The sequence below is a fragment of the Chionomys nivalis genome, chromosome 25 (assembly GCF_950005125.1).
Source record: "Chionomys nivalis chromosome 25, mChiNiv1.1, whole genome shotgun sequence".
Lineage (NCBI taxonomy): Eukaryota > Metazoa > Chordata > Mammalia > Rodentia > Cricetidae > Chionomys > Chionomys nivalis.
The window spans coordinates 26,461,750-26,484,668 of record NC_080110.1 but is presented as its reverse complement, the minus strand read 5'-3'; the positions used below and the strand labels follow the sequence as shown (position 1 = coordinate 26,484,668).

General features: G+C 46.1%; 1 protein-coding gene across 1 annotated transcript in view; it reads left to right on the top strand.

Moving 5' to 3' along the window:
* Window positions 1–22,919, top strand: part of Kcnmb4 (potassium calcium-activated channel subfamily M regulatory beta subunit 4) — a 55,582-nt gene that overhangs the window by 19,251 nt on the left and 13,412 nt on the right. Inside the window, exon 2 of the mRNA XM_057757430.1 lies at window positions 8,576–8,703. Within this exon, the coding sequence (XP_057613413.1) occupies window positions 8,576–8,703 (128 nt within the window). The remainder of the gene's footprint in view (window positions 1–8,575; window positions 8,704–22,919) is intronic.

Sequence of the window (22,919 nt, the reverse complement as noted above, 5' to 3'; positions counted from 1 at the left end):
TTCCCTCCCCTTCCTCCCTCCTTTCCTCCCTCCCTCCTTCCCTCCCTCCCTCCCTCCCTCCCTCCCTCTCTACTCCCTCCCTTCCTCCTCCTTTCCTTTGGTGCAAGGTGAGAGATAAGGATCTAGGCTCACTCTTCTCCAGGTGCACAGCCAGCACTCTGCTGCCTTGCTGAAGGTACTCAGCAGGCGGAAGAGTTTTCTGGTGGAGGCTTTAGGTTCTCCAACGTATAGGATCACATCACCTGCAGATGGGGACACTTTGACTTCTTCCTTTCTTGTCTGCCTGCTTTTTATTCATTATCTCATTGCTCTGCTCAAGCACTGTGCCGAGCAGGAGTGATGGAGACACACTTCGTGTTGCAGGGCATCGAGCAGTCAAGCTGGACCCGAGCTGGAAGCATCTTCCCTGCTGGCTACTTTCCTAATGATGGAAGGCACAGTGCAGGCCACTGGGTGAGAGAAGTCAGCAGTGGGCACTGCACCGTACAGAGCTGCCAGACACGTTGTGCCTGTTGGTGCAGTAGTGGATGACTGTTTATTTGGGCAACCAATTGCTTTTTTTAAAAAGTGTAGATTTGAAGCCCGAGCCACAAGTGGGAATGATACTGTATACCAGGTCAAAGCCAATATCCGGGAAGGTCATATGCCCGAGGAGGGAATTGGCTGCTCATGTCTTGCTCAATGTACATGTTGTTAAACTGCCCACTGAATGTTTCTATTTACAACCGGAGATTTTGTGCTATTTCCAGTCTTGGTCAGAGAAGGTTCTCCTTGCCATGGGCAGAAATCAAGGCAGAGGCACACAACTGGCAAAAATGATGAGAATAAGTGACTGTCAAGCTCTTGGTCTTAAAGGTGACATCTATGTCAGTTGACCAGATGGCTCAGCTCCTCAGCGGCTCAGAGAGCATTGTGGATGAGGAGACAGAAATAATATAAAAGTTAGAAGATGGGGAGGGGTGCCTGAAATGCTGCCTTCTGTACTTGACGAGGACATTGCACTCAGGAACTCACAGTGGCTATTGTTATCTGCATAAGACAGGCACAAGATCAAGCTCGTCATCATTCTAGCATGGCTAGGGAGGGGCTCATGGTGCTGAAGAGCTATTGGTAATTGATGGCTTCTGGGGGGGAACAATATTGTTTTCCTTTGGGAGTGTGGCTACTGGTAGGTTGTACATGGTCTTGTGGATGGCCCCATATCCATGTGTCCATATCCATTAGTCACACAGCACTAATTGACTCCATTGTTATTTTAAGAAAGAGGAGGGGCAGGGGGAGGATGAGAAGGTTATTTATCCTCCAGAGGGCTAGAGTTTGGTTCTCAGCACACATATTGAGCAGGTTACAACCACCTGTAGTTCCAGCTCTGGCAGGTCTAGTGCCCTCTTCTGGCTTCCGTGTGCATCTGCACTCACATGCATATGCCCACATACAGACACACACTCATACACACAATTAAAATACAAATAAAATTTTTAAAATTTTATTTTCTTTAAAAAAAAAAAAGAAGAGGACCTGAAGCTGGGAAGGATAAGTGTTGGGGGAGGCAGAAAAATTTGAAAGGGGATTATAATCCAAGATACACTGTATTCAAGTATGAACTCTTCAGATAATAATATATTAAAACACGGTGTATTTTTTTACAAAGTAACAAAAATTACTTAAAGTATGAAGGAATGGGTGTGGAACAAAAAAGAGAATACCTTATAAGGCATTTCATTATAATGAAAGGTATGCAAAAGTTTAAGTGTTTGAAGGGGAATATAAAAACATGTAACTTTAATTTGATGAAGTAAAAGTGCTCATGAAACTATAGTAAAGAAATGGGGGTGTAGCAAAGTAAGAAGGCAATGAAAAAACCAAGCTGAAGTACTGGAGCAGCTTTTCTCAGTCCTCACGCTCTGGAGACTGCTAGCCACACTCTCAGAGGTGCGGTCAGATATTCTTGTGAACTCATGTGGTTCCTGTGGTTTGCTGGTGCTGAGCCTGCATTGTCCTCTGTCTGCCATGTCTGAGTTCGCTGTAATCGTTTTCCTTCTCTGCATGTCAGGGGCCTCTCCTCGCCCTGCTTAGCTTTGAGGCAGGTTCTTGGGGACTCCCCAGACTGTCCCCCTGGAGTGGATAATGTCCTAGTTGGTGAATGCCTCCCAATTGTGTCGACCATACGAGAAGCACGCACAGCTCTGAGAGCTGTAAAGGCCCCTGACCCAGCCCTGTACTTTGAAGATTCTGTCAGTGTTTATCACCGGTGGGAGGATGGAAGCAGCGGTGTTGAGAGATGATGATGGAGCGCCATTGTTACCAGGCTCTTTAGCAGACAGTAGATGGGCGGCTCCAGAAGGTGATCTGGCCCTGAGTTGTCACACTCCAGAGTCTAGAGCGGAGCTGCTGGTCCCTGAGCCCTTTACCGTAGGAGCCAAGCCAGCTTGATCTGTCCCCTCTCCTCACGGGTCCTCCTTCTCCACAGTTGCCTCTCATGGCTGTCTTTAGCAAAGCCAATTCAGGCTCCCTTCTTGTGACTGGTTACCATTCTTAAAGCCCCAAAGTAGCTAAGTTTTAAGCAAACAGGTTCTCTTTTAACATATTGGCAGGCCGCTATCCAAGTGACAGAGTGACAAAAGGGGATTCCCCTTCCCTGCTGACTCAGCTACTGGAGGAAACCCAAGGCTTGCACCTCCACCCTGTCACCATATACTGGGGAGCCCTGGGATGGGTTGTGTTCAGTTCATCTTGGCCTCTTTCCCTGGTGTCAGTGTTTGTTTGTTTGTTTGTTTGTTTGTTTGTTTTTTTCCCCACACTTTATAGATGTGCCGTCATCACTGCCTTTGGGAATGTGTGCCTCCCTCTCTTCCCCTCTTTTCTACCTTTCTAAAGAAAGGGATCTCGTCCCATTTCAGGTGCCAGGAATGAGGATCCGAATGCAGGCGGGATCCTTGGGTGGTAATGGCGTTAGAAGGTGGGAAATGCTGCCTTTGCAAAATCAGAAACCAAATAGTTCGGGATCACAGGGAAGAAGTTTCTCTAAGGGAATCCTTATTGTCTTCCGCCACCAAAGACATTGTATCTAACGGTTCACCTACAGACAATTATAACTGCCACTAGAAACTGATCCTGAGCCAGACGAGGTAGCAGGAAGACTTAGAATGGCCTTTCTCTGACCAGCGTAGCAAACCTTTGCAGCAGACTGTCTCATCACCAGTCCTGGGGAGGAGTATGCTAATTCCAGAGAGGCAACATTGGTTTTCTAAGACATGGTGCATGAATGGGGCATCTTCTTAGTCCCGAAATCAGAAGCTCCAAAGGAGATCTGGGAAGCTAGACAGGTAGAAAAAGGAGGGGGTGGATTCATACTCTATATACCAGGTGGATGACGAGGGAGGGGCAGGAGGACAAAAAGGTCAAGGATATCTTCAACCCATAGTAAGTTTGAGGCTACTCATTGCCACTTAGGGCGTTCCAATTCAGAGTGAGACCTGGTCTCAAAATCAAAATAAACAACAACCCCAAAACGAAACGAAAACAACCAAAATAACTGTACTTTGTACACAAAATGCCCCATTTACCACTGTGGCTTTGAACAAGCTATCTTAGAGCTCTCAATCTAACATTCCTGTTCTTTTTCATTTGTAAAACGCTGTTTATGTCAGGGGTGGGGTGGGAGTAGGCACAGGCATGCGTATGCTATGGCCTGCTTGTGGTCAGAGGACAACATACGGAGTTGGTTCTTTCGTCCCACCTTTATGTGGGCTTTGGGGAATCGAACTCGGCTCATCAGGCTTCACAGCAAGCCCCTTTTATCTGCTGAGCCATCTCACTACCCTTAAGTTTCCCTTCTGTATACTGGAGATGAGATTCTAATGCTGACATTGCCAGTGGCGTTGTCCGCGAGGTTGGGAATGCTAAGCAGTGGGTTTGTGCATTTATGGTTTCCTCCCCAAAGAAATAGTCAGGTCAGAGCTCTGAAGTTTTGGAAAAACCATCCAGTTGCCATGATTGAGAGAGAAGGGATTTTGTATGACAGCTTTTCTAGAATCCTCTTTGAAAACACTGCTTTAAGACTTTGTTTCTAATGGACGTTAAAATTCTATCCATCTATAATGATCTTGAGCATAGAGCTGAAAAAGGGCTCTAGAAGGATCCAAGACAATTCACAAGACATTTAGAGGTAAATAACCTGGGCAGTCAAGATTTGAGAAAATGAAAAATAATGATTATTAAGAACCCAAGTTTAGTCTTTTAAACGTTTTCCTTGCTTTCATAACGATATTGACTTTACCAAATTGCTACAATGCTAAAGACTCATTATTTAACCAGTGGAAAGAATGGAGTCCATGGGGAAAGAATCCTGATACAGAAATATAGTTTGCTTTCAGAACCCGCCGAAAGCTCCCTACAGCTAGGCACTTCTCTCGCATCATGTGAAACCACAGCTTGCCTATTAGGGACCTTGATGAACGTTTTCCTCTGATGTTTCCAGAAACACGGATGTGACTCACCTGATCAAATCCCAGAGTTGCCATCTGGTAGAGAGATATGTCTTTTAAACCTGTTTTGCTCCAAAAACAGTAAAGAATTCGAGCTGAGTTATGAATAGCTTCAGTATGCTCTGACTGCATTTGGTTATCCCCTGACATGTTTGGTGTGGCCCTGAGCCAATGACACCCAATCCTGGAAGGGCCCTGATGACTTCTGAGATGTTTGCGCCTCACAGATCTGCCTCCAGGACTGGAACTTTCTCCTTCCTGGAAAGAGCACAATAAACTGGCACCTCGTCTCACTTTGACCATGGGTAGAAAGAAGATGTGTTAATGGAAGGAGAGGAAATACCCAACACACTGTGTGGAGTAATCAGTGGGCAGCTCATGGTCTTGCTAACGTAAAGAAAGTACGGGTCCCAGAGCTGGACCCACCCACCGCTCTGGTCCTCTTTGTCCGCAGCAACAGTGGCTCAGCCAAGTCTCCCTGCCATCTCCCCAGAGGCAAATGCTGTGACAGTATTTGTAGTCTGCTTCTGGCTGAGTTGTTTCTTGATGTGCCTCCAAGAGGAGAGGCAGAAGCAGAGCTAAAAATTATTTTGGAGGTTGTACAGACTAGAGAAAAGAAAAAAAAAAAAAAAAAAAAACAGGAGCCCAGAGAAAGGTAATTTACCAAAGCCCAAACACCAAACAAATCATAAGACGGAAGCCACATACTGTTCCTGTGGCTTTGAAGCTCAACTGAAGCTTTAGAAAAACTCATAATCCAGACTCTGCCACAAAACTGTGCTGTTCCCTTGGAAAGAGAGGGAAGCTGTGTGTCACTGGGGTTCGTATTCAACTATTCGGTGGTTAAAAAACCTATTTATGTAACACGAGTTTGTTATGTAGGATGGGGAATAATGAAATTTACTACAATTTAAAATAATGTGCATTTATAGTTTAAAATGTCTAACTTAGGAAAGCAGCTTCCTCAGGAAAGTTTATTCAAGATAAGCTTCATTATCTTGAGTGTAACGTGTCTTTGTATGTTCTAGACTTGTTTTGAAATCATCACCAGGACCAGGGTGAACATACAGGAGAGAGAGAGAGAGAGAGAGAGAGAGAGAGAGAGAGGGAGGGAGGGAGGGAGGGAGGGAGGGAGGGAGGGAGGGAGGGAGGGGGGAGGGAGGGAGAGGGGAGGGAGGGAGGGGGAGGGGGGAAGGAGGGAGGGGGAGATGGAGAGAGAGAGAGAGAGAGAGAGAGAGAGAGAGAGAGAGAGAGAGAGAAACCCAACAGCTCTTGCTCTCAACTCAGCAGCCAGAGATAGAGCTCTGACACTGGCAGACAAGTGTGCTGCTGTGTGATTTTAGCTGTGAGTTCGTTGGTTTGATTCCTGGGTCAACACATTTGGCTTGGAACAAGAACAAGAAGATTCCTACAGATGGGTAACACGGGAGCTGACTCTCACAAAGAGGCGACTAAGGACAGAGAGCACTAGCAGGAGGTAACAGTCTGTGCCGCATAGATACTGTGACAGCTGTGGCGGATCTGAGGACCAAGCGCTTCGACTTGGCTGTCTCCCAGGATTCTGCAAGGATGGGCAGGCAGGAGGAGAGTGAAGAGCTGCACACATCATCAACACGGTTTTGCATTTTAACAGAAAGCGATGGGGAGAAAGTCTTCTTCTTGTGAATTTAACATGCTGCAAATGAAACAGTTGAGCCAGGTTTGGTGGCACATGCCTGTCATCCTAGCCCTCGAGTGAGTTCCCTGCCGATCAGAGCTACATAGCAAGATCCTGTCTCGTAAAGACAAAGGGTGGGGGAGTCGGGGAAGATGGTTCGGTCAGTAAAGTATGAGAACAGAAGTTTGGGTCTCCAGAGCCTATGTTAAAATCTGGACCTGGTGGTACACTGTTATAATCCCAGTGGTAGTGAGATCAGAGGTGCTGAGAGCTGGATCTGGGCTTTCTGGCTAGCTGCGCTAGGCTGTTTGGCCAAATTGCAAACCAGAGAGAAACTCACTCTAATACAAAGTGCATGGTACCCAGCGAAGGACACCTTCACACATATGTACATGCATGCAGCTGCACACACAAACACAAGATGAACAGAACCCATAACAATAAACAAATAAGAGAAAGAATGAATAGGTCAGTGTGAACCAAATTAGACTGCAAAGTTGAGTTCTTGTCTTCGGTTCCTTATTATCAGACACCTTGGTTAACACCTCAGAAGGGAGTAATGGTATCACTGAGTCTAGTCGCAGGGCTGAGAGGAATCTTAATGTTCTCATCTGTACAATGGAGATCATTAGAGACGTAAAGAAGCCGGGCGGTGGTGGCGCATGCCTTTAATCCCAGCACTCGGGAGGCAGAGGCAGGCGGATCTCTGTGAGTTCGAGACCAGCCTGGTCTACAAGAACTAGTTCCAGGACAGGCTCCAAAGCCACAGAGAAACCCTGTCTCGAAAAACCAAAAAAAAAAAAAAAAAAAAAAAGAAGCACGCAGGTTCAGGCTCATTGGATCTTTGCCTGTTATTAACAGCGGGTAGAAGCTGCCATCTCCACCATCAGAAACGGCTGACGTGGGAGAAGGGGTTTAGGATGCTCAGGGTTCGCTAAATGACCCTATCCTATAGCCACACTGATGAATATCTTGCATATCACCATAGAACCTTCATCTAGCGATGAATGGAGATGGAGACAGAGACCCACACTGGAGCACCGGACTGAGCTCCCAAGGTCCTAACGAGGAGCAGAAGGAGGGAGAACATGAGCAAGGAAGTCAGGACCACGAGGGGTGCACCCACCCACTGAGACAGTGGGGCCGATCTATTGGGAGCTCACCAAGGCCAGCTGGACTGTGACTGAAAAAGCATGGGATAAAACCGGACTCTCTGAACATGGCAGACAATGAGAACTGATGAGAGGCCAAGGACAATGGCACGGGGTTTTGATCCTACTTCATGTTCTGGCTTTGTGGGAGCCTAGACAGTTTGGATGTTCACCTTCCTAGACCTGGATGGAGGGGGGAGGACCTTGGACTTTCCACAGGGCAGGGAACCCTGACTGCTCCTGGGACTGGAGAGGGAGGAGAAGAGGAGTGGGGGGGAGGGGGGAGAGGGGCAGGAGGAGGGGGAGGGAAATGGGAGGCGGGGAGGAGGCGGAAAATTTTTTTTCAATAAATAAATAAAATAAAATAAAAAAATAAAATAAAAATAAATAAATAAAAGAACATCCGCAGCTAAGAGTGGCTCCTCAGTGTTACTGAATCTATACCCCTTCCTTGAGTCTCTTCACGGGAACAGCTAGGAAAGCCATCGGTTAGCAAAGGACATTGATTGCACACTTGAGAGGAATCTCTGCTGGTTCCATCGTCCAGGAGAATGTGGGAAATGAAAACTTAAGTGGGCAAAGTGGCACCTCAAGAGTGGCTGCGAGCTATTGGTTAGTTAAAAGTGAGAGGAAGAAAAATGCAAAGCCTCACAGATAGGGATTGGGAATACTATTGTTACCCCTCCCCTCGCCTCCTTGTGTTGACAGATCTTTGCAAAGGCAGAGAAGGTATATTTCACTTCTAATTTTCTATACCATTGTACCTCATTTTTTTTAGTGACTGAAGGTAATTTTGCTACTGGATTTTTTTTTTTTTTTGCCCTTGTGCCAAATTAGAAATTTGAAATGTGGCTAAGCAGTGTCAATTTGGTTGTATTTAAAGATTGTGCCAAAATTAGATTCCCATTTCTGTAGAAAAATAATGACTGCGGGTCCCTGGGATGGTCCTAGGCAAGGGCCTTCAGCCACTTTCAGATGGCTTCGTGATCGTTTGGGCATGAGCATGGCGCCTTCAGGAGTATTCAGAACCTTTTCCTGTCTTGAGATCAAAATGGTGGCTCAAGAGTGACGGGGAAAACCACGATGCATGGTAGTCACACCGTCACAGCCACTAGGACGGGTATTTGATGCTGACCCAGGCAATGGCGGCCCCTGAACCTGCACCTTCTCGCCAGTCCCAAGCCACGGGCTATAATAAAATGAAGTATTTGAGAACCAGAAGGATCCCGTAGGCCATTCTGTATACTAATAGGTTGGCTTTCTGTGTTCCGTCCTGTTAGTGCTCCTATATCCCGCCCTGTACGAGAGAAAACCAGAAGAATTTGGAAAGTGTCATGAACTGGCAACAGTACTGGAAAGATGAGATCGGCTCCCAGCCATTTACTTGCTATTTTAATCAACAGCAAAGGTACGTCAATATTTGTATGTGAGTATTAACGTTGGTTGTTTGTATGACTTGTAACGTGGGTGAATCGTAGTTTGTGCCCGCTTGGAGAAAGTGTAGTTTGGAGATAATCTCGAGTGTTGTGTAGCCTGTAATCTCCATTCTTTCTAGCGTTAGAGCCACTTCCTGCTCTGCTGGATGGGAGGCATATGAAGAACATACAGAACAAAATGAGGCAGCAGGGGGCGGAAGGATGGAGGAGAACCTGTACCCTGGATACACAGTGAGGATACACTACTAAGTGGTAGTGACATCGCTAGGGAACTCTGTACGCTGCCAGTGTGCTATAAGACTCACAGGCCTTAACCCTTCTTTCGATTCCGATGAAGTAGCAAAAAAGTGTTCACACTGCTCAAACTCTACCTGCCTGGGAAGCTCTCGCTGTACCATATGCGCTATATCAAGATGACCCCTTCAATCAGAACACTTGGCTGCCCACCTAGAGTGGTCCCACTAAGTTAATTTCCAACATCTATTGTTGGATGTCTCACAATTATGGCAGTCCTCCTCTTCCTCTCGTAATCTCTCTCTTGGTGAATGGCGCTGTCATTCACTTGTTCACCTGGTCCAGAACCATCCAAGTGGTCCTTAGTTTCCTCCTTTCCTCTTAACCCTGTCTTCAGCATCCTGTGGATTCCCTGTGTGGTGATGCTTAGATCGGATTTGGATTTTTTTTCTCGCCTCTATTGCTGTGGTCGTCTGGTATGTCCCTTCACCTCTACATTGCGCCACCCCTAGCCATTCTCCGTGCTGCTGCAGGCCAGCTCTCGAGTGCAGGACTCTAGTCAGCTCACAGATAGTTCTCAGAGTAGTCTTGCACATCTTGGCATCGTCTCTATGTTAGGCACCTCTTGCTGCACAGCAATGCACCTTCAGTCTCGTGCTCACGGCACCCGTGGGTCGGCAGGGCTCATGTGCAGCTAGGTGCAGGCTACGATAGGTGTGTGGTTCATGGTGGATATTAGTTACTGATAAAGATCATCAGTTATCCTGTACCCCATTGTCTTCCTTTGCATGGCATCATGGTAGCTGCATTCAAGGGGGGAAAGGCCTCAGTTCTAGAAGTAGAAAATACTACTTCTGACATTTTCTATTGGTCAAAACAAGTAACCAAGCCAGCACGGTTCATGGTGTATCGACAGAGTTCTCCCCATTCCACCCCCCAAGAAAACACTGTAGATGGTTTGTGGTCCTGTCAGCATGTTGCAGACACTAGTGTCTGCCTGCAGAGTGTGTCTTTCTGGGAATTAGCAAATGTCACATGATCAGTTCCTTTTTCTAGACCTAAACACATCCTATCAGAGCATACCCTTGAATTATAGTAGGGCAGTATCACCTAAGTGACGTGAGGAAACATGTTTTCTGAGCACATTCCAGAAGGAAGACGCTACAGGACATACAGAAGTGCCGGCCACCATGTTTGTGTTCCATGTCCCATAGATAACCGTGTACAACTTTGTCCCAGAGATTTGGAACCCCTGCTTCACCTAACATGCTAAGGAGCTTTATAAAATGCATCACTGGGGTAGGAGAGACGGCTCAGCGGTTAAGAACACTGGCTGCTTTTTTAGAGGAGAGGGGTTTGAGATCCAGCACCCGGATGGCATCACCTATAATTCTAGTTCCATGGGATCTGACACTCTCTTCCACCTCTGGGGTACCAGGCACCCAGGTGGTGCATAGGCACATGTGAGCAAAATAACCATGCACAAAAAATGACAAATAGAAAATAGAAAAAAAAAAACACCCTTCATTGTTTAATTACCTGAGAATCCCCGATAGTCAGCTCAGGCATCAGCATTTTGACAAACATCAGCCTTAGGGAGTCTGACCTAACCGAGAACTAGAACCACTTCTGGCTGCATATACCTGTTATCCTCTACTGAAATTCTCCCGTTACACTGTGTATGTCCATCTCCCTAGTCCAACCGTATGCTTGTTACTCTTCATCTTTGTTTCCCTGGTGTCTAGCTCAGTGACTATGTCTCAGGGGGTATTTGGTGAATGAGCAAATTAACGCAGTGTACTGACTTAATAAGAAGATTTAAGGAATAGGTATTCATTCTATGGTGAACATATAAGCTGAGCTGATGCATGTATGATATCATCATCTAGGGATGAAAAGGGGAAGACCTTGAAATGGGGTGGCTGCCCTGCAGCACCCAAGGCTTGGAAACAAGGTATCTTAGGCGCGTAGGTTATCACAGTGAGTGCTGGTTGTAATATGAACAGGTAGCTGGGACTGGATTTCTAAAAGATCAATAACATTGTACTAAAGACACTGTTTTTGCAATACAAGCAATAAATAGGCAAAGCTTTGTAAATTTTATTTTTAACCAAAGACTGACATAAATAGAGTTTCTTATTTGAGAAGTTAGCTGAGTTCTCCAGTGTGGAGTTACTATGTGAGTGCTGAGTGCATGTTGGGTTTGGAAGATGAGTTAAAGGCAGGCAGGAAGGAGATGACACGGTCTTTGTATTATTGAATGACTGTTATGTGCCAAGTGTTTGACATTTTATTGATGTCACCTAATTTTTTTTTACAGTAGTTATGAATGCTAGTCACATTTATCTCACAGGGAGGAACCTGAGTCTTAAAGAATATGGAGCTAATAGTCAGGGCATATAGCCAGACAGTAAGTAAAAAGGATTACAGGTAGTCTGACCCCAAGTGATCCTTCTCTTGCCATCTGCTGGTTCTGATGAAGGTCTTTGGGGGCCTAATCAGAATGATGGTGGTGGTGGTTGTGGTGGTGGTTGTTGTAGTACATGGTTATGGCAGCGGCAGCGGTGGTGGTTGTGATGGCGATGGTTGTGGTAGTGGTTGTTGTTGGGAAGAGGGCTGCTTGTTGGTTCCCGACTGCCCAGAACCAAAATAATCACACAGAAACTATATTATTTAAATCACTGCTTGGCTCCTTAGCTCTAGCTTCTTATTGGCTAACTCTTATATATTAATTTAACCTATTTCTTTTCATCTGTGTATTGCCACAAGGCTGTGACTTACTGGCTAAAGTTCTGGTATCTGTCTCCAGTGGGGCTATGTGGCTTCTCTCTGACTCTGCCCTTCTTTTTCCCAGCATTCACTTTAGTTTTCCCTGCCTAGCGCTATTCTTTTGTCCTTCAGGCCAGGCCAGTTTTCTTTATTGATCAACCAGTCATACACACAGCATACAAAGGGGAATCCCACATCAGGTTGTAGTGGAAGTTGTTGTAATAGTAGGTGGTGGTGGTGGCGTTGGTTGTGGTAGTGGTTGTGGTGGTGGCTGTTTGTAGTGGGTGGTTGTGATGGTGGTGGTGAGGGGTGGCAGCGGTGGCGGTGGTGGCAGCGGCAGCAGTGGTGATGTAGCAAACAGGGATGCTGTATGCAAAAGGCATTTTAGAGTGGGGACCAGCCGACCTTCATGGCAATGTACATCATGAGGGAATGGAAAGTGTCAAATTTGACTTCTTGAGAGATAAGAATAGTCCAGCTGTGATGGTGCTTCTGAGCTAGAAGCGCTCATTCCTAAGACATCCCTAGAGGGCTCCAAAAAAGTTAGGAGCTTAAACTAAAAGTCTAGGAACAAGATGTGGGGAGCAGTGTTAGACAGATCTGGAACTCCTGGGCACGCAAGCTGTCGCTGAGGCCAAGAGAAAGACTGTGTGCTGGGAACACAACCAGAAGAGAAACGTCAATGGACCACATATCAGTCCTCGGCAAGGAGAGGGAGGTGGAGCGGCCAGAGGTTGAGGGCAAAGTCAAAAGAACAGCACTTTAACAGGAAACGCTGTCCTGAAAGGCCTCAGAAGAGAAGGAGGCCATCCAGAACTGTTCTCAGAAGGCTTTGGCGGCAGCAGGCCTTGCCTCCGAGGACAGAGATGGGAATCATTTTATATTAGGCCAGGCTGACACCGTGAGAGCAATTAGGGCGGGCATCCAACTGTAAAGCTCTCTGTGTCGGAGAAATCTCAGGCTGATGAGGTAGATACAGTTAAGAGAAAATATTTGCTAATTGCATATCTGGTAAGGGGTCATCTGCAAAGTGTGGGAAGAGTTTCACAACTCGAGAGTAGTAACAACAGGAGAATGATTTTAAAATGGGCTAAGGGGTGATGGTGGCACACGCCTTTAATCCCAGCACTCGGGAGGCAGAGGCAGGCGGATCTCTGTGAGTTCGAGACCAGCCTGGTCTACAAGAGCTAGTTCCAGGACAGGCTCCAAAGCCACAGAGAAACCCTGTCTTGAAAAACCAAAAAAACAAAAACAAAACAAATAAAAATGGGCTAAGGACTTGAAACATCTCCCCAGTAGACACAGAAAGGCCGTAGGTCTGTGAACCTATATTTATACTGTTTATCTTCTGAGAAATGCAATTCTAAACCATTCTGAGTTATCACTTTACCCTTTTAGGATAGCTATTGTCATTTAAGGACTAAGATTTCAAGAGACACCTGTTGGTGACACTGTGGGTGACAGGAGGCTCAGCACTATCAGTAGGCGTACACACCGTTGCCGCCATGGTGGAAGGCAGTGTGGTGATCCCTCCAAAATATCAAAAGTGCCATACCACCAAGGAATTCCACCTCTGAATATTAATTTCAGAACTAATATTTGAAGTCAGGGTATCGAAAGATTCACAGTACTTCTCTGTTTGTTGCTGCGACATTCACAGTAGCCAAGATATAGAAACACTCCGAATGTCCGTGGACAGATGAATGGATGAAGAAAACACGGTATGTGGCAAGTACTCGGGCACATGCCAGTAATGTCAGCTCCTTGGGAACCTAAAACAAGAGGATGGGTGGAGCCCGAGAAACTAAGACCAGCCTGTGCTACACAGTAAGACTGTTCATACCATGTCGTCTTAAAACAACAAGAAATACAAAACCAAACACTAAAGAAAATGTGGTATATACATGCAGTGGACTGCCTTTAAAAAGGATGGAATGGCGAAGTTGGCTTAGCAGGTAAATGTGAGTGCTACCCAGCCTGATGACTTGAGTTCAATATCTGGAAATTCCATGGTAGAAGGAGAGAAGAGAACAGAGTTGCCCTTTGACCTCCACTCGCATGCCATGATGAGTGTACCCACACACATGTATGTGTGCACACACACAATAAATAGCTAACTGCTAAAATTTTGAAGGGAGGAAATCTTGTAATGTGGAAACATGGATGAACTTTGGGGATATTGAGCTCTTTGCAATGCACCAGGCACAGAAAAGCAGATACTCTGATATTAGGTGCCTGAAACAGTCAAATTCACAGAGGACAGAGCGAAATGGAGGTAGTTACTAGTGGCTGGGGGTGGGTAGAAATGGGAGTTAGGAATCCACAGGTGTATGTTTCCCTCATGAAGGATGAGACCTCCTCGAGAGCTGTGTACGACATTGTACCTCTAGTCAAGATCCAGGGTTGTTTATGCTTTAGAGTTTGTCAAGCCCCAGTAGGGTCAATGTACCTGTGATTGCACAGAGACTGTGATGGTGTACGTGAGACGTGCACAAGTCCAAGCCAGACAAAATCCCAGCACTGAGAAGGGGAATTGGACGCCTAGTCCCACCCCTAACTAAAGAAGATACCTCCTGGGAACGGACAAATCAGTTTTCTTCAATGGAGTCACACTGGCTATATAAGCCACACTCCACGGGAGGGTCCATGCTCAGAAGTAGTTGGCCAACACAGGGCTGACTTCAGACTTCATCTGTTTATGTTGTTTTGGGGGGAAGTTTTTGCTTGTTTTGATTTGGGAGTTGCTTTTTTTTGGGGGGGGAGAGAGATAGAGAGACAGAGAGAGAACATGAGCTTGGGTGGATAGGAACATGGGCAGACTATAGACGTTGGGGGAGGAGAAAGAATATGATCTAAATATATCATATGAAAAAAATTTAAAGCCAGTAAATGTTTGTTGAACTGTTGGATCCCATGTTAAAATTCTTACCACAATGAACGAAAAGTCCGGGAAAGAACTGAATATCTGGAAGGGCAGCAAGAACGCACGGAGAGAAATGAGCCGACTATAGAGTTAAACTGGCCAGGGAAAGAAAAGAAATTAAATGTGTAAAGTGAAGACGGTTAAACTGGAACACTGCCTGAGGAGCAGGAGCCAGGAAGAAAGGAAGAATTTAATAAGCAGGGAGTTCTCTTGTGGAGTGGGAGCCAGGACAGGACCAGGCCCGAGGGGTCAGCACACTTTTGTACTTCAGGACCGTTCTTAGAATCGGGTTTCTCCTGAAGCCCTTGCCCTAGGCTGGGCACTGATTTCAGAACACAGGTGGAGACAAACCGCCCTCTCCTGCTTGCCGCCCCAACTAGCTGATGACAATTCTGATAATGCTTCCCCCATCCCCCATCTGTTCTGTTTAAAAGGGTTTCTCATAAAGGCTTGAGTCCTGAATCTCCCCAGCACTAGTTCAGAAGGACTGTCCCTCCACCGTAGTGACACCTGTCAGATAGGAACAAGCCCTGTACATCCTCAATGGAAAACACTGCTCTCAACTATACTTGTGGTACCAAGCGTGCAGGGTTTGCCGCCTAAGCACTTCCAGGACCATAATGTCCTGCAGTTCAATCCAAGCTGACGACTGCATCCCTGGACTTAACATCAAGTCCCACAAGTTAGAGTGCGCTCTCCAGCTCGCCACACTCCCTCGATGCTGACACCAACCCATGGTCCCAAGACTTCACTGCATATTTGACCAATGTGCACAAAGTCGGGGTCCCCATAGCCCTCCTCCATGAACTTAGTTACATGCGGGAAGGCACGGCTCATAGAACTCAGAGAACACTCACTTACCATACCAGGTGATCACAAGAGACCCGACTCAGAAACTGACAAATGAAATGTAGACAGGACAATTACACAGTATGTCCTGCATGCTACCCTTCGGGCACATAGCTGTGCTCACCAGAACCCCCTTTTGTAGGCATAACTAGTGACTAAGTCAGCTTGTGGCTCCCGTCTCTTTCCGGAGGTCAGGAAGCAGTGCTAAACTTTCAAGCTCCTGAATTTTTTTTAGCTCTTTGATCACAAACTGGTTCCTCTGTAAGCAATGCCCCCCCCCACCTCCCAGGGCCACCTCATTAGTGTCAGCATGAACTCAAGGGGATAAGAAGGGGCTTCTTGTGAACAAGAGGTGGCCCTACCACCCGTACAATAGGAGCTTTGCCTGGAATACAGGGCCAAGACCAAAGAAGTATCTCTGAGGAGATCTTGTGTTAGTCTTTTTTTTTTTTTTTACTTATTTATTTATTTTTATTCTTTTTTAATTAAAATTTCCATCTGCTCCCCATTTCCCATTTCCCTCCCCTCCTCCCAAATATTGCCCTCCCCCCACTTCCCTCCCCCTATCCCCACTCCTCTTCTCCTCCCCCCACTCCATTCCCCCTCCCTCTCGTTACTGAAGAGCAGTCCAAATTCCCTGCCCTGCGGGAAGACCAAGGTCCTTCTATCTACGTCCAGAAAGGTGAGCGTCCAAACAGGCTAAGCTCCCACAAAGCCAGTTCATGTATTAGGATCGAAACCTAGTGCCATTGTCCTTGGCTTCTCATCAGTCTTCATTGACCGCCATGCTCAGAGAGTCCGGAATCAACCCATGCTTATTCAGTCCCAGACCAACTGGCCTTGGTGGGCTCCCAATAAATCAGTTCCACTGTCTTAATACAGCCCATCACACCTCTCTCAGCAGGGATACACACCTCTACTCTTCCTGTCACCAAACCTGTCTGCAAACTGTCAAGTGCAGAGACAAGGGAGAGTGTTCACCACAGCCTGGCGACAAGACGCAATTCTCGAGTGACTCTGGGAACGCAGGGGTTTCAGTCTGGCTCTTCTGTCTGACATACATGAGAGGAACCAGGAGCGCCGTTGAGGCGTGAGATGGCAGCTCCCCGTTTCTTACTCCTGCCACACATGAAGTTAAAATAGACGCATGGCATCCACTCCCAGATGCTCTTGAGAAGGTGAACTTTATATTTAAAGCAACCTTTAGATTTCACACCATCGCAGGAAATTAAGAGGCATCGTTACCAGAAACTTCCATTTTCAAGAAACGGGTGTGATTTTTTTAAAAAATCTAAGGAAGAGATTAGTGGAGTCTTACTGAGGTAAGGAGTCTTACTGTGTTCAGGAGGAAAATCTGCAGGGCTGGACAGCCACCAGCGCCGGAAGGTCAGTCCTTGTGTCCTTTGGGCAGCTTCATTCTAGGATTACATCTATTCATGGTCTCTTACTGCTTCCAAGCAGTTTGTCTCCCTCGCCCCTGGTGCCCATAGTCTTTCTAATGTGTCCATTTTGTATCTACAGTTTTTGTTCAGGCAGGATTACTATACATTTTCCTTTTTGTTCCTTGGGCTTATCCTTTTGCAGTAAAACCCACTTAGGCCCTTTTCCCAAGCATGCTCTAGCAGTAGAATGGGGTTCTCCTGCCCGAATGCTGCTTCACAGGTGCAGAGAGGTCCTCGTGTTTGCCTTAACTGGTTAGCACCCGAACAGGTGGGAATTTCCTTGGAGAGAGTTTATTTGTTCCCTCTGTGCATCTGAATGGTTGGGCGTTCACAGCTCCCATCATAGTCCTGTGTTCACAAACCCTCATCGAATGGATGAATCCAGCCCCAGCCCTTGTATCATCCCTTGAATTCCACTTCTGGTGCTGCTTCGGTTCAGATGTCTCCGTGGATGCAATAACCCGAGCTGGTTTTCTTAGCTTTTTCTCTCTCTCTGCTGCCTCTTCTTGAGGGGGTTGTGTCTTGATTTTAAGACTATTTGATATAGATGATGATGATATTGATATCATCATCTTTGATTAGTTTTTTTCTACTTCCAATTTAGATCCAAATTCTGTTACTGAGCTATGTGTCAACATGAAATCAAAAAATATATAGGCAGACAGACAGACAGATGAAACAACAAAACAGACATGGTCTCTATAAATTGTGTAATTACAAAGCCAGGTAATGCAATGAAGAGGACTTACAGGCATTGTTTTGAGATATTATGGTGTGATGGGGCCTTTCAGACCTGATTGAATCGCGCTGAGAGAAGCAGAGGTGGTTCAGGAACTCCTAACTAGGTAGGTAAAAGTACGACAGAGGAAGGCCCTTTCAGAGTGGGGCACCATGGAGTGCATGGCTTCTGAGGCAAGGAAGCTTTGTGGGGCTCAGTAACTGTCAAGCCAGCGAGGCTACAGAACAGCGTGTGAGAGAGTGTGTGTTGTTGACCCTGGAGAGAAGTGGGGAGTGTTCCAATTTTCCCGCTGCCTGCTCTGGTCCACTCATTACTCTGTTTCCCATAATGCCTTTGCCCCTTTCGCCTCATTTATATGGGCGCACCTTTGTTATTTTCTCTACTAGATATTGGCATAGCACCATGGCTCTAGGGCGGACCTAGCCGTTTCCTCATCCTGTGACTCTGGGGGTGAATTTATCTGTGCTTCAGTTTCCCTTGTGTCTACACCTTGGCTCGTGTCGCTAATCACTTCCGTTCTATATTCTCACATCTCCACAGTTGCTTTCCTCATACTTCCCGTAGTTAAATGAATCTTCGCAGTCACCCTTCACCCCTTACAAATTGAGAATTGCTTAAGGCAGCAGCCACGTGACCCCGCATATCTGAATTTATACTTCTCTAATTTGGATTCACTGTATAACTTGAGTGAATGGCTCACCTTCTCCGGCTTGGTTTCCTAACCTGTGAAACGAGAGTGACGTCATCTATCTTGAGGAATCTTGATTTTATTTGGGTTATGATAAATAGGAGTGCATATGCAGAGCAGTGCATCCTGAGTAATAATATATGTTTGTCTCCTTCCATTTGATCTATTTGTAGCACGCAAGGAACAGTAACAAGTAGCCTGGCCCTTCTCTCATTGGAGGCTTGGGCATTGATTGATTAAATAAATGGGGTTTTATTAATGGATAAAGCAATGTAATACACACACAAGAGAGAGAGAGAGAGTCTATTGCTCAAAAAAAAAAAGGAAACATGCTATACTTATGCCACTAAATGGCTATATTCTAATTCTGTAGTGTGTATTTTTACCCTTAGCATTTTAAAGACAGATGAACATAACAGCCTGAGTTCAAATGAGTAGAGAGCTCTGGAGAACACAGTTTGAAAGCCATTAAAATAGAGAATTAAAAGCAATTGGTCAGAAAAGTACTGCTCGCTTACATGGAGCTTGGCTTTCTCACCTATAAACTTTGATAGACCGACGACTTTCCGGTCTCCACAACTCCTTTGCGTTCCCAAGCTTTGTGGTTTTAACGATTCTAATTCTGAGTCTTGTATGTTCAGAAGAACTGAAGATGCTTTATAAAATCCTAATGGTGCAAGAGAGAGAAAGTCAGAAAAGAGCCAAGTGGTCCACGGTCAGTGGAGGAGCAGGTAGTGCCGCCACCTCACAGGAATTCGGTTTTGTAAGGATGACGCCATATGTAGATATGTGCTTCAGAATACATTTCTAATCAACACATTGAAAAGTGCTTGGTCCTTTGTGATTGTTCTTTTAACCAGGTCTTTGCATTCCAGAAACAGATTTTGATGGAGGAGGGTCATCTGTCTATGTGTTACTTTCATTGGTTAATAAAGAAACTTCTTGGCCTGATAGGGCAGAACTTATGTAGGCAGAGTAGACAGAACAGAATGCTGGGAGAAAGAAAGCTGAGTCAAGCAGATACTATAGCTCTCCTCTCCAAGATGGACGCAGGTTAAGATCCTTCCTGGTAAGCCACCACCTCGTGGTGCTACTCAGATTATTAGAAATGGGTTAATCAAGATGTGAGAATTAGCCAATAAGAAGCTGGAGATAATGGGCCAGGCAGTATTTAAATGAATACAATTTGTGTGTTGTTATTTCGGGGCATAAGCTAGCCAGGCGGCCAGGAACCAGGCAGGAACACATTCTACAAGATTTGTTCTAATAAATATCTTTATTTTAATGTTTTTATAGATGGAATTTAAGTATATCATTGGCTATGAAGATATTCTTTCTTTCTTTTTTCTTTCCATGTTTTCTAGGACAAATTTCTAAAGAAAAAGATTTCTCACTTGTGGACTTCTTAGGATTAATTTGCATACAAAAATGGGAACCTGGTTTTTAATTTACTTAGTTAGTTATTTTCATTGGCAAGAGGGTGGTGGTGGTTCATGCCGTGGCCCTTATCTGTGGCCCACATGTAAAGGTCAGAGAACAACTCTCAGGGAAGTGTTCTCCTTCCTCCTTGTGGGTTCAAGGCTGCCCTCTTTCTGCTGCTGCACTGTGTACCCCAGGCTAGCTGACCTGTGAGTTTCACCCCCTGCCTCAACCCCGGAGTCCTGACGTTAGAGATCCAGCTTTCTTAGGTAGGTTCTGGGGATCAAATTCAGTGCCTCAGGCTTGTGCAGCTGGCACCTCTACCTGCTGTGCCATCTCTCTGGCTCAGATCTGAATTTTAAATAAACCGTTGATTGGTGTTTTATGTTATAATTTTCATCACTAATTTTATTTTCTAGTTTCTGTGAGAGGTACTTCTTAATCTTTAATTAAAGAAGGGTCTGACTCCATAGTTCCTTTATTTTTGAATTATTTAATTATTTTTATCTCATGTACATTGGTGTTTTGCCTGCATGTACATCTGTATGACAGTGTCAGGTTTCCTGGAAACTAGAACTACAGATATCTGGGAGCTGCCATGTGGGTGCTGGGAATTGAACCTGGGTCCTTGGAAGAGCAGCCAGTGCTCTCAAACACCGAGCCATCTCTTCAGCCCCCCACCATAGTTCTTTTTTTAAAAAAAATAAACATATTGGCTTTCTCTTTATGCTTTGAGTTCAGTGACATAGCATGAGTCTTCAAGAACAGAACAGTGAATTTGAAATCTTAGTCTTTCCCATGTACATTCGTGTCTAGTTCCATATTGAGACATTACATCAGAACTGAAGGCTCTGTTTAGTCTCCAAATCTGTACTTTTATAAAAGTGGTGTTTGCTGTCTCCAGCAAGCTGTAGGATATGTATGGAATTCATTCCAGCGTTCCTTCTCTGCCTGACATCTAAACACCATGCATTATTTAAAATGTGCAATTGAGATTCTCTTTTCTGATGGCTAATCAGAATGTCTTCGTGCCGGGCGAGTTCATCTTCTAACGGCTTTTATCGTCATGGCAATAAAATCACAAATGGGATGTTATCAAATCACTTTTCATTTAAGGTGCTTTATGCAGCCTTCAAAGAGAGCCCTGGGGGAGTTGGGGAGGAAAACTACAAGAGGCACAGGACAAGTAGGTCACAGAGTGCAGCGTCACCGGCTGGTGGAATGCAGGGCAGGGCTGTGCGTCAGGAGACTTCAGTTCTATGCATAGCTCCTGTTCTTGACTCAGTGAATGACCTTGGACCACTTACCGCAGCGCTCTTGCCTCGGTTTCATATTAGATACAATGGGGCCAGAAGGCGCTTGTGGCACGCAGAGAGTGTATGTGGAACCCACAGACTCACAGGCTGACATCTGTTCAGTCCTTTATTCCAATCCCTGGTTAAATAAAACGTGTGCTGAAACTAATTGGCTGTCAAGAAGCGAGCGTCTTCAGGGTTTATTCTGGTTTATCGTTTGAGGGAATGCAGTCCATCACACCGGGAAGGCATTGTCGGCTGGCCTGTCAATCATGAATCAGCTGCTGGATGGCTGGTGGGTTCTTCCGGAAGTGAGGGAGCAGAGAGCAGACAGGAAGTGGGGCCGGACTGTGAGACCTCAAGGCCCTCCCTTAGTGACCCTCTCTCTTCAAGGGATGCTCCCAACCCCCTAAACTTCTGTAGCCTTCCAAATAGCACCACCAAAACAAACAGAAGGGTGGGTACCGTGGAGCGTGCCTTTATTTCCAGTGCTTGGGAGGCAGATGCAAAGACAGGGGGATCTCAGAGTTTGAGGCCAACCTCCTCTACAAAGTGATGTTCTGTCTGCCCCAAAAGGAAAACAGGCATCGCCTGCTGGGCACCAGTTGCTCAAATGCTTTAGCCCGTGGGGGATATTTCATATTCAAAGCAAGACAAATCCCAATAAACAATTCCTACCACATCATTTCTGTATGGGACCAGCTGTGATAGCTGTGGATATCTCCTTTCCCCTCAGCCTGCCAATCCATCTTCAAACATTTTCAGTTAATAAGAACTTTTGTTGTTTGTTTTTGTTTGTTTTTAATTAGTTCTTTGAGTATCCGGATCTCCACTAAGCAAACAGAAGAGGCAGAAAGGGAGTGACTCATTGGTGACTGGGGAGGGGGGGCCCTGGGGAGTCACGAACAGATGTTAGCACAGCATTGACACTCCCCTTGCCGTCTTGAAAGCATGCGCTTAGACTGACCAGCTTTACCAGTCCTGGCTAGTGCTGTGTCTCACTCTGGAGGCAGACTGTGCTCTCTGAGTCTTGTGGCAGATATAACACCTTTCAGGTTCTGGGCCACGGAGCAGCAGGCTGGAGCCAACACCTCCTGGTGCTGCTGCTGGGCCACCTCCCTTTGCTCCTCCTCCTGCTCCTCCCTCTGCTCCTCCTCCTCCTGCTGCTTCTCCTCTTGTTTCTCCCCTCCATCCTCCCTCTGCTCCTCCCCCTCCTCCTCCTGCTGCTTCCCCTTGCTCCTCCTCCTGCCCCCTCTGCCCCTCCTTTTCCTGCTTCTCCTCTTCCTGCTCCTCCTGCTCCTTCTGTTTCTCCCCTCCCTCCCTCCCTCCCTCCCCCCTCCCTCCCTCCCCCCCTTCTCCTCTCCCCCCTTCTTTCTTTCTTGGTCTCTGAAATATATCCATGCTCTGTAGACCGGGCTGGTTTTAAACTATAGCAATTCTCTTGCTTCTGCCTCCTGAGTATTGGGATAGCAGGGATGCACCATGCCTAGCTGTGATGCCCTTCTTTCCGTGACCTGAGCTAGCCTGTTCATCACAAATTAGAAACTTTCCATCACCAGTGTTGAGTCTAGACACTAAAACGGAGTCCAGGACAGGGCACCTTCGCCATTAGCTCTGGGTAGGTGTGACAACTGTCAGTGCACACACAGCTGGCAAAAAGGCCTCTTCCACTCCTGTCTGCATTATATATGCCTCACACCCCGCCTCCCATCTTCACTCTCTTTTTCAGCGCTAGTGATGAAAGCAGGGACTTGACACTCTAGGCACAAGCTGCACTCTTGAGCTCATTCTAGCCCTATCTGCTTCTCTGAAAGCAACTTTCCCCCAGTT